At 17.8% G+C, this 12,649-nt stretch overlaps 2 protein-coding genes and 1 long non-coding RNA gene across 4 annotated transcripts; 2 read left to right on the forward strand and 1 right to left on the reverse strand.

The window, feature by feature from the left end:
• Positions 1 to 1,177: 1,177 nt before the first annotated feature.
• On the forward strand, positions 1,178 to 3,778 carry LOC725374 (dual specificity mitogen-activated protein kinase kinase 6). Its single transcript, XM_006561981.3, has 7 exons — positions 1,178 to 1,397; positions 1,599 to 1,771; positions 1,973 to 2,138; positions 2,220 to 2,456; positions 2,543 to 2,722; positions 2,991 to 3,208; positions 3,280 to 3,778. The coding sequence occupies exons 2-7, from the start codon at positions 1,707 to 1,709 to the stop codon at positions 3,413 to 3,415; spliced, it is 1,002 nt and encodes a 333-aa protein (XP_006562044.3). The 5' UTR covers positions 1,178 to 1,397; positions 1,599 to 1,706; the 3' UTR covers positions 3,416 to 3,778.
• A 1,618-nt stretch (positions 3,779 to 5,396) lies between these two features.
• Positions 5,397 to 5,879, reverse strand: LOC113218717. The gene is made up of 2 exons (XR_003304519.1): positions 5,701 to 5,879; positions 5,397 to 5,531 (listed from the first exon to the last, which is right to left on the reverse strand). It is a non-coding gene; the product is annotated as an uncharacterized LOC113218717 (long non-coding RNA).
• Positions 5,880 to 6,789: 910 nt separating this feature from the next.
• LOC551722 (diacylglycerol kinase epsilon) lies at positions 6,790 to 12,394 on the forward strand. 2 transcript variants are annotated; one of them, XM_026440103.1, is made up of 11 exons: positions 6,790 to 7,225; positions 8,018 to 8,189; positions 9,198 to 9,328; positions 9,395 to 9,542; positions 10,077 to 10,294; positions 10,543 to 10,688; positions 10,760 to 10,928; positions 10,998 to 11,178; positions 11,238 to 11,374; positions 11,497 to 11,687; positions 12,089 to 12,394. In XM_026440103.1, exons 1-10 carry the CDS (start codon positions 7,064 to 7,066, stop codon positions 11,623 to 11,625), a joined length of 1,593 nt encoding a protein of 530 aa, XP_026295888.1. In that variant the 5' UTR covers positions 6,790 to 7,063; the 3' UTR covers positions 11,626 to 11,687; positions 12,089 to 12,394. The 2 variants fall into 2 exon arrangements, with proteins under 2 accessions (XP_026295888.1, XP_026295889.1); XM_026440104.1 differs by lacking the exon at positions 11,497 to 11,687.
• Positions 12,395 to 12,649: the final 255 nt, after the last annotated feature.

Below are 12,649 nucleotides of genomic sequence, written 5' to 3' on the forward strand. Positions count from 1 at the left end.
TATTATTTATATTAATTTTAAAATTCTATAATTTCTAATTAGATATATATTTATATGTAAATCAATTACATATATATTATTATATTTTACTATTAATATTAATTTTATTATTGATGTTAGAGGTTAAAATAATAATTTTAATAAAAAAAATCTTTTTAAATATATAATTCACTATTTTAACATCTTTAAATAATTTTAAATATTATAATTTTTATTTTTTAATAAATTATATATTAAAATTTCCAAATATTTATTTATAATAAAAATAATTCATGATCATATAATTTGTTTCTTTTTCTAAACTTATATAACTATTTTTTACTAATAATATATACTTTTATATATAAATTATTATATTTATTATATATATTTATATATTATATTATATCATATTATATTTCAGCTAAATTATATTTTAATTAAATAAATTCTACTTTTAAATATAAATAACAATATAGAAAAATATAGAAAAGTAATTCCATTATTATTTAACTAAATAATCATAATATTTTAAGTTGTTTTCAAATAAAAATATCATTAAATATATATCAATTTTGTAATATCTATAAACGATATATCGTTTGATATATAAAATAATATACTTTATATAAAAAAATTAAATTAATTTAAAAATTTTAAAAGATCATTTAATTTGAAACTATTTAATTTTGATATAAAATTTTTATTAAATTAATTTATTTAATATATAGCATAAATATTGAAATATCGTATATTTTAATACATATATTTTTTCATTATATTTCATTTACAAAGCATTAATTATTATAATTTTTTAGATACAAAATTAATTTCTTTATTTTTGACAAAGAATTTCTATTTATGAAAATATGTTATTAATTTTATATTTTTAAATAAATATAAATTAAATTTTTGTTTAATAAATAAATTTTTTATTTATTTTACAAATTTTCTAGTTATTAAAAATATTATTGATTAATTTTATTTCAAAATTTTGTGAATTTAATATATATAATATATATATTGATATATTATAAAATTGAAATTGAATTTTATAAACATATTTAGAAAATTCATATGAATGTGACTTTAAGATTAAGTATTCAATATTTCATATTATATAAATAATTTTAATTTTATTTATAATTTATTAAACGATTTATATTATATATATATTATTGTATCATGAAATTTTTAAACAAAATATTATAATTCTTTTTTTTAATGTTTTATACTATATTTGAAATGTATGGAATAAATCATTCAGTTTATAAAAAGCTTAAATGAATTGAAACTGAATTGGCTTTTGTGAGCAATTTCAAGCAAGTATCGGAATTTATTGAAAACTTCATATATGGGCAACGGAAATTTGGAATCTTATCATTATTATTTTATAATATTGTCATGTTATTAATAAGGTATTATGAAAATTATTTTTTAATGATCTTACAATATAGTTATTTTCAAAATAATGTATTTTCAAAATTTCATCCATTAATTTATTCATATTTGTTTACAATAAATTTTCTGTGCATAACCTTTACTTTTCAATGCTTTTTTTAAACTATTAACTTATTTTTATTCCTATACATAAATTAAATATATATATTTTTTTACAGAATATCTATCTGTCACTTATTACAATTTTTTTGAATATGTATTATATTCAATTGTATGTACTGCGACATTTGCAGACTTAATATTATTTATCAATTTTCTATTGAAGTATGGCTGTACGTCGTGGAAAAAGAAATTTAAAATTGCAGGTTTCTGAAGAGACACCTGCACCTGTGTATGTTATTAAATTATCAATCATCAAAATTATTATATTATCAATATATGTTATTTATTATATTACCTGTTTTAAATAATAAAATTAATATTATTATTAATATTATCATTTATTAATAAGATACTATATCATAATTTGTCAAATCCATTATTAATAAATGGATTTTTTTATTTAGTTAATAATTAATTCTATATATTATAGTACACCACCAAGAAATTTGGATAAAAGAACTACAATAACTATAGGTGATAAAACATTTGTAGTAGAAGCAGATGATTTAGAAACAATCTGTATTCTTGGACGTGGAGCATATGGTATTGTTGATAAAGTACGACATAAACAAAGTGGTACTATTATGGCAGTTAAGGTAATAATGTATATTTATATGTATTTCTTGATATTTATAATTCAATTTTTGATTATAAAAAGAATTTAATTTATTTTATAGAGAATAACTGCCACAGTTAATACACAGGAACAAAAGCGTTTACTTATGGATTTAGATATTTCTATGCGTAGTTCAGCATGCCAGTATACAGTACAATTTTATGGAGCATTATTTAGAGAAGGAGATGTTTGGATATGTATGGAAGTCATGGATATGAGTTTGGATAAATTTTATATGAAAGTGTATAAACATGGACATGCCATTCCTGAAGATATTTTAGGAAAAATTGCCTTTGCAGTAAGAAAACAAAAATAAAATTATTAATTAATTCATTATAATATTTATTGCAATATTAATTATAATTTTAATTTCAAAAATTATAGGTAGTAAGTGCATTACATTATCTGTATTCACAATTGCGAGTAATTCATAGAGATGTAAAACCTAGTAATATTTTAATTAATCGAAAAGGAGAAGTTAAGATTTGTGACTTTGGTATTTCTGGATACCTTGTAGATTCTGTTGCCAAAACTATTGATGCTGGTTGTAAACCATATATGGCTGTACGTAATTTTTAAACATTTTTTTAATAAAAACTTCCAGTTAAATGAATTTTGCAAATAAATTAATAAAAAATAATAAAAATTTGTTATTTTTAAATTAGTAATATTTTTTATTTTACTTCAATATTACAAATTTTTTTAGATATTATGTTTTTGAAATATATAATTTATCTAATTAGAAATTTTCTATATAATTATAAATTTTTATATTTATAAATTTATTCAATAAGTTTATTCAATAAATTCTCCATCATGACCTTTTTTTCAGCCAGAAAGGATAGACCCATTGGGTAACCCTTCACAATATGACATCAGATCTGATGTTTGGTCGTTAGGTATATCTCTTGTTGAATTAGCAACAGGAAAATTTCCTTATGAATCTTGGGGTACACCTTTTGAACAATTAAAACAAGTTGTAAAGGATGAAGCGCCTAAATTACCAACTGGTAAATTTTCGGCTAGTTTTGAAGAATTTATCAATAAATGGTAAATTTAATTACCTTTATTATTATTTTAAATTCACTATAATATAGTTCAATTAATGATTATTTTTTCAGTTTAATGAAAGATTATATTGCCCGTCCAAATTATAATCAATTATTGAAACTTGATTTTATCACAGAACATGCCAATAAGGAAACAAATGTTGCTGAATTTGTTGAACATATTTTAGATATTCCTGAAGTTGAATAATCAGCATAGTATACAAATATTTTTATTATAATATGTTACATAATCTTTAATGTAACTTCATAATGTATCAAAATTATTTAATCAATTCTCTATATCTATTTCCATCAATCATTTATTATTCATTAATACATGCACTATAATTTGAAATATATTATAAAACAGAATCTGTGTAACTTTTGTTTAAAAAATTATTTCTTCAAAAGTTCACTTTTTTGTTTATTCAATATGCGATTTATATATAATTTTCATAATAATCTTTTTGTATTAAAATTTTTTAAAATAGGAAGCAAAATCATGTAAATAATTACATATAAAATCCAAATTATTGCAGATTTACTTAATAAATATAATTAAAATAATAATGAATTAACGATATTTTAAAATAATGATATGATATAAAATAATATATTAATATATATTATATAATTTAAAAAAATAATCATTTATAAGAGAATGTTATGTACAAATGTTATGTAGCATTTTAAAAGAATAAGAAACAAAATTAATTACATTTGTTTATTTATACAATAATTAGTAATAGATATAGTTAAATATATTACATAACATAAAATATAGATTAGCATTAAAAAACAACTTTATTATATTCCATAATTAAATATTTTTTTACTTATTTTATATATAATAGCAAAATAAAATAAGTAAGAAATTAATTAAATGATTGTTTTATTAAATGAAATATTTGACAATAAATTTATAAAGACATAAGCTTCAATTATATTGAGAAATTTTGGGAAATGTATTGCATTCTGAAGGATGTATGTCTTATTTGTAAAGCATTATTAGTTCATATATAAAGAATATAAATTATATAAAATTTTTATTCTTTTGTGAATATATATATGTACTTTATATAGAATATTTTATATAAAATGTTACAAATTATTTTTTCTAAAAATATTGATATAATTTTTTTTAAATTTTACAAAAAACTTTGGAAGAAAAAACAATTGATATATTAATTTTTGTTATTTATTTATTAACTCTAATAATAATCATATTAAGATTTGTAATAGTTTTAGAGAAATCATTTTTTAACATTTTATGTGAAATATTCAAAACATAAGTATACATATAGTAAACAAAAAAATATTGTATACACTACAAGTGTATATACTATACACTTATACATAATTATTTTTCATTTTAAAATTTTTAATCTTTTTAATATTTTAAATTATTTTTCCTAAATTTTTAATTCTTTAATATAATTATATAAAATTATTAAAATAGTTACATATGTAGATTTTTTTTTTGTATTTGAATATTTTTTCTTAATTGATAAATTTGTAAGAAAAATGGCAAAGTTCTATTTTTTGCACATAAGATTTTATATAGATTATATAGATATAGAGATTAAACAATATATTATTTGCTTGTTAATTTTGAATTTTTAAATTAAATTATATATAAAACTTGTCATTTTTTATACAAAAAATACTAAATTACTTATAGTAAAGAATCATAAGTTCAGTAAATATTTTAATTTTAATTTTATAAAATTTAATATATAAAAAATGAAAAAGAAACAAAGATGTTTACATATTTACTTTTACAAAATTAAAGTTAAAATATCTTCTAAAGTAATAATGTCTTGCTATAAATAACTTTAAAACATAAAAAAAATATATAACAATTATTCATAATATATACTTCTTCAAATCATTCAACTTTTATTTAGAACTTTTATAAAAGAATAATACAGAAGAATAAAACAATAAAAGAGTTTTTAAAAAGATTTTAATGGAACATCCTATAGTATATAATCATAGTTAAAAGTTTTATATTTTTTTATAATAGTATATAATACTGATATATTGTTAATGATTATATAATAAATAAATAAATAAATCAAGGAAATAAAATAAAACAAATATATTTTGCTTATTTTAATATTTTTTATATGGAAATAATAAAATATATATGCACATGTACAATAAGACAAATACATTAATAATTTCTATTTTTTTTTTTTTTTTTTTTTTTTTAGCTCCTACATTTTAATTTCTAAGAAATTGGTGGCATTACATTCATTCCTTTACATTCAACAGCAATTTTTACACCTAATACAAATAATCCAATGCTTTTAACTACTGACCTGTAAATAAAAGATTGTGCATGATTATTTGGAATATACTTCATCTATTTATTTAATTAAATAATAATGTGAATTTTAATAAATAACTATGTTACTCAATTTTTGATAATATAAAATTCATAAAATTTAGGTTATGTAAAATATAAAAAAAAAAATTATTATTACATACCACTTAAAAGGATCATAATAAACATTTTTTACTAATTTTATAAAACCTGCCATTGTAATTCCTATTTTTGTAAAGATAAATCTTCACTTGTTCCAATTGTATCTAGCAAGGTAATTAACATGAAATTGGAACATTTAACTGCAAACTTAAAGTAATTTCTAATGTACTACAAGATATAATATAAAGTTACTGTGAATGAAAACTAATTTTTACATTTTGATTTGGTAACAAATGTAATAAAATATTCTATAATTTACAGATATATTTTATTATTTTCATTAATATTTTATAATTATCATTAAATATTAATTTAAATAATTAAAATTTTTTGACTTGTTTATGCGTTTTTATAAATATCGATATATAAAATTTGAAAATAATAATTATAATAATTTAAAAATTTTATATGTAATTATATGCAGTTTTGCATTTTTATAAATTATAATAACTTTTATAAATTATAATATATTTTATATTATTTTTTATAATATAACGCCATGTTGAATTTTTATTCAATCTGATTGGATAATTTGAGAATGCGATAATTTTAAATTATCTTTCATTTAAAGAATTTTATAATATCATGTTAATTTTTTATATAATCAATTGATAGAAACATTAATGCTTATCAAATTCAAATTTTCTTTCGAATGAAAAATCTACATTGAATTGTATTTATTATATATTAGAATATTAATTGTATCACATGGAATTCTTTAATTAGTGCTTTTATCTTCTAAACATAAAATCATATTAGATTTTATGTTTAGAAGATAAAAACACTAGTTATTAGAAAACTTTAAAATCACTTTTAAAATGACTTACGATAATTATTATTTTCGAGATTTTATATGTCAAATTTATAAAAACAAAAAAGAGTTTAACAAATTTTAGTGCTTCAAATAAAAATTTAATTTAGAATATTACTTCTTCATATATTAAATTTGTATATCATTTATTACCAATATAAACATAAATAATAAATATAAATTACTTCTGAGATAAAAATTCAACAAATAAATAATTAATATAATAAAAGTTTTATCGATACAAGTACGCATAACATATGTAAATAAATCGATCCTATCATTTCGTCAATTAATAGCTGAAGACGCAGCATTTGTCACGTGATTTAGTTCCATTGATTCAGTGTAATATGCATTTATATTTATATTTTTTTTTAGTGCAATTGAAACAAAAAAGAAGATTCAAACTATTTTGAATTATATAAAAAAAAACATTTTTAGTATAAAAATTTGAAATGTATAAAAGATATATGATATTAAATATATATACGTATATATATTTAATATTTTACGAAGAATTGTGATAATTTTAGAAGAAATAAAATTTATGTGATAACATGTTAGAGGACGGAGTTACTACTACTATTTTATGTACATTTTTTATTATATTTTTCGTACTTATATTAAATTTTTTTCAATACCTTGCAAGAGAATCATATATTCACATTAGAGATGTTACAAAAGAACATAACTGGAAATCCATTAAAAAAGAAAACAAGGTAAATTTATATATATAAATATATATATATATATATTTTTTTATATTCTATTTTCATATTTTTTTCATATATTATAACTAGTTTAGTTAGTTTACATTTTATTGTATTAATTTAATAATCAATATAAATGTATTATTATTTATGAAAGTAAGTTTAATTATGAATTATTATGAATTAATTAGAATAAAGTATTGTATATGATTTGGATCATAAAGAGCTAATGCTCATTTTGGATAGCATTAGATTATTTAAGATATTAAATGTACAATTATAATATATAAGTAAGATATTAATATTCATAGAACAATTTTAGAAAGATTCTCAAAAACAAAATTCTCACAAACAAAAATTGATAAACAAAAATGTTATATACTAATTATATATAAAAATTTATTAAACTATAAATAATTTAAATTTATATTATATTATTAGATAAAGTAAAATATAAATAAATAAAGAGAAACAGTTTTATCTCTATCATATTTCTGTTATTTTGTTTTTGTTTCACTTTATTTAACAAACTTCAATTACTTATAATGTCTCTATAAATGAGACTTATTTTTATATATCAAATTTGTGTTTGTTTTGACGATAATTAACTAAAAATGTGATTTATGAATATTATAATTTATAAATATATTTAAATATATTATAAATATATTATATATTATGTTAATAATATATAATATATTATTTATAAATATATTATAGATTATGTAATATTATATAATATAATGATGTAATATTTTTTTATATAAATATATAATAGTTAAAAATTCTGCTTTTTTATAGGCATATTATTGTAGTATTTGTGAAAGCTTGTTATTAAATCTTAATGGTTTAATCTGTGATTCATGTGGGGTTTGTGCTGATCCTACATGTGTTAAGATCGCAGATAAGCAATTAAAATGTAAAATTATTACTACAAATATAAATGAGCCAATGAATCATCATTGGATAAAAGGTACATTTTATTTTTCTATTTTTGCATATATATATATATATATTATATAGGATATACATAAGCAAATATATTTAAACAACTATATATTTAGATATATTTACTTATATAATTTTATTACCAATATATTTTGTTAAAGAAGAAAAATGATTTAAATATTACAGAATCATAGTTTTTTATAAGTGCAATAATTATTTTTTTTAAATAAATTAAATATTTTTTTAATACTTTTATCATTTTATAATATTTTAATATAAAAAAGTATTAAGATAAAGTGATAAAAAAATAAATAGTTTACAAAATGTTTTAATAAATATTTTTATCTTGAAGAAAATGATAAAATATTTTTTTTTATCATGAGATTTAAAAGTTTATCATAATAACATAACATCATAAAGATTTAAAAGTTTAGGTAAAATTAAGATATATAATAATTATGAAAATAATCAAAAAAAGTTATATGAAATATTTAAAATACAATATAGAAGCATTTGAATACTTTCAATAAAAAGACTTATTGAAATATAAATTATAAATTATATATTATAAATTATAAATTATAAATTGTAAATTATATATTCTACCATTTCAATATTTCTGTACACAAAACAAAGAGAATGATTAATCTGTAAAAAAAATGCATTTTCATTTAAAAAAATAACGTAATTATTGAATGCATATATATATATATATATATATATTTGCATTTCCAAAAAAATATGATTCTAAAATATAATTTTTAAAATATTCTTCTTTTCTTTTCTGATATTTTTTTTTAATTATGTAGATAAAAATTTTAGTCAAAAATCATGCATAATAGTATTTGTGAAAGCTTGTTGTTAAATCTTAGTCGTTTAATCTGTGATTTATGTGGAGTTTGTTTACATATAATATTTAAAATTAAATTATTTACTTTGATTTTTTTAATATCAAATATTAAAATTATGATATTAAATTATTTAAATTAAAGTATTAAGTTATTTAAATTAATTTTCATTCATTTTATATAAGGAAATTTACCACTAAATGTTATTTGTGACATATGTAATGAGGATTGTGATATGGAACCTGGATTAACAGATTGGTGGTGTTGTTGGTGTCATAGGTGTGTCCATGATAACTGCAAATCTAAACTTTCTAAAGTATGTTTTTATATTCTTTAAATAATTATTTACAATGTATAAAAATTATTTATTAAATTTGTTTAGATATGTGATTTTGGGAAATTTAAATTAATGATTATTCCTCCAAGTAGTTTAGAAGTAATAAATCTACGAAATACTGTAAGGCGTAGATTACGTCTCTGTAAAGTTATACCTCCAAATTGGCCTCAATGGAATCCTCTTATAGTTGTTGGTAAATTAAATTAAAATATTATAATAATATAAAGAAAACTCGTTAAAAAGCTACCTTTTCATAGATTTGAATAAAAAACAAAACTTTTTTTTCAATTTATATGTATATGCAATATACATGTAATAAGAAAAATAAAAAAAAGACTATTTCAATCATTTAAAAAAAAATATTTACAATTTATAATTTATATTAAGTAAAAAAAAATTAATTTGTTAATATGCATTAACATAGTCAGTTACAAATATTGAATTAAATTATTAAATTATTAACTTAAATTAACTTAAATTATAATTCCTAATGATTGTGCTAATATACAAATTGATTTCTTTGATTTTTTCAGTTATTGTTTTGAATTAATTTTTATGTCATACAAAAACTAAAAAAATTCTATTTAAAATTCTGAAGAGGTATCTTTGCAATGTGTTTACTTAATATAATTATATATTATATATATACATATATATAATATATATTATATATATGTATAAGTATAATTTTTTTAATGGTTACAATCCAACTTGCAATTTTTTTTAGCAAATAAAAAATCTGGTAATAATGATGGAGCAGAAATTTTGTCTCTGTTTAGGAGGTTATTAAATCCTGCACAAGTTGTTGATTTATCAGAATGTGATGCTGTTGCCATTCTTGAATGGTGTCGTTTACTTGGAAAAGTAACATGCACACTCCTTGTAGCAGGTGGAGATGGAACAATAGCATCTTTATTAAATGCTATTCATAAAGTGGGACTAAAGGTAAAATATATATATATATATATATATATATATATGTATGTATGTATGTATGCCTTATATATTTATATTATTTTATAATTTCTTAAATTAAAATAATTTTTTAAAATATATTCCAAATAAAATATATAAATAAAATAATATAAATGATATAAATATATAAAATAATATAAATAATAATATAAATAAAATAAAATAAATAAAAAAATATATAAATAAAATATTATCTAAAATAAATATATTTATAACAGCCAATTCCATCTGTAGCAATAATTCCTTTGGGAACAGGTAATGACTTATCTAGAGTATTAGGATGGGGAAAAGAGCATGATTTAAATAAGGAGCCTGAAGATATTCTACAAGAAATACAAGTAGCAGAAAAAGTGGAACTTGATAGGTATACAGAATATTCAGTATAATTTATTAAATTGTTTTTAATATATATAATTATTTTAATATTTTTTTTAGATGGACTGTAATAATAAAGCCATATGGTGGATTAGGACTTAGAAGTTCCCGTCAAATATTCTACATGTATAATTATTTAAGTGTGGGTGTAGATGCACAAGTAACATTAAATTTTCATCGTACAAGAAAGAGTCGTTTTTATTTTTATAGTAGTCGATTATTGAATAAGGTATTGTATTTTATTTAATGATTATTTAGAAATTGTAGCAAACAATATTTGTTTCTATATTTTTGATAGCTATTGTATTTGTGCTTTGGTATGCAACAAGTAGTTGAACGAGAATGTAAAGATCTTAATAAAAATATAGAATTATATTTGGATGATAAAAAAATAAATTTGCCATCCATTGAAAGTATTGTAATATTAAACATTCCATCATGGGCTGCTGGTGTTAACCTGTGGAATATGGGATTAGAAGGTATTTATATCCTTCTATATAAAACGATTAAAAATATATAAATATTTTATATTGAATAGGTCATGAAAAATACAGTAAACAAAGTATAAATGATGGTAAATTAGAAATAGTTGCACTTTATTCTTCATTTCATATGGCTCAACTTCAAGTAGGATTATCTCAACCTTATCGTCTTGGACAAGCTAATAGTGTAAAGGTATTTTATCATAAATAAAATTTATTTGAATAATTTAAAATTTTCAAGAATATTAATATTAGGAATAAGAAAATTTATATTTTTTTATAAATATTTTATATAATTTTAAAATATACATACAGGTAAAAATAATAAAATCTTGTGCCATGCAAATTGATGGTGAACCATGGTATCAACATCCTTGTGAATTTAATATCAAATATTGTAATAAAGCTACTATACTTATGAATTCTATTAAAAAAACTATATAATTCTTTCTTTTTGGAAAATAAGAAAGATTCAATTAAATATAGATTCCAAAGTATGATTTTAGGTGGATAAAATTTACTATTATATTATTAATATAATAATAGATGAAATATAAGATGTAAATTAATATATTAATATTTTTCATGTACGTAAATTTTATATTTTATTAATTATATATTTTAAACGTTATTATTAATATATATTATTAAATTTTGAGATAAAATATATATATGTATATATATATATTTTTTTTACATGTGATAATGTCTTTTTATTAATTTTTTTGAATAAGTCTTTAAAATAGTTAATTATATATTATTTATTATTACATTATACTATTATTATATTATATAATAATAATATTATATAATATATTATTATATATTATATTATTATTATTACAATGGAAAACAAATTATTTACTAATATTAAACTATTTCTAAATTAATATTATAATTCCAATAGAGATATATGGGAATGATAACTCAAAGAGATGAATGAGAGGAAGATGGATTTTCTTGATGTGAATTCATGTCGTCATGTATAGGAAGAGAAAATTGTAAGTGAAGAATAAAGAATCATTTAAGGTTGATAATATTAGAAGGAAGGGGCAAACAAGCCATTCAGTAATAAAATTATGAAAACTAAAAGTTAAAATAATATAGTGCCAATTCATTAAGCATTTTCGATTTTTAGGCCTAGATTTATTGATAGATTCACTGAAAAAATATATGAGAAATTTGAAATAGTAAAAATGAATTTAACATTTTATTACAAATTTTTTACTTTTTTATTTGTTATTTATTCATATAGGTATGTTTTGTAGACTTTATTTTTGTTATCAATATAAATAAGATTTTATAGGAAAAAAAATTTTTTTTAATCCTTACTAGTCCATATATCTCATATTAAAAATTATGTATGTAAATTCTTCCTTATTTTATAAAAGTATATGAATACAAGTGTAATATTTTTTTAGTTTCCAATTGAAATTTATTTAGCAATGAGTTTTTTTTTCAAATTGGT

This window comes from Apis mellifera, linkage group LG4 (assembly GCF_003254395.2).
Source record: "Apis mellifera strain DH4 linkage group LG4, Amel_HAv3.1, whole genome shotgun sequence".
In the NCBI taxonomy this organism is placed as follows: Eukaryota; Metazoa; Arthropoda; class Insecta; order Hymenoptera; family Apidae; genus Apis; species Apis mellifera.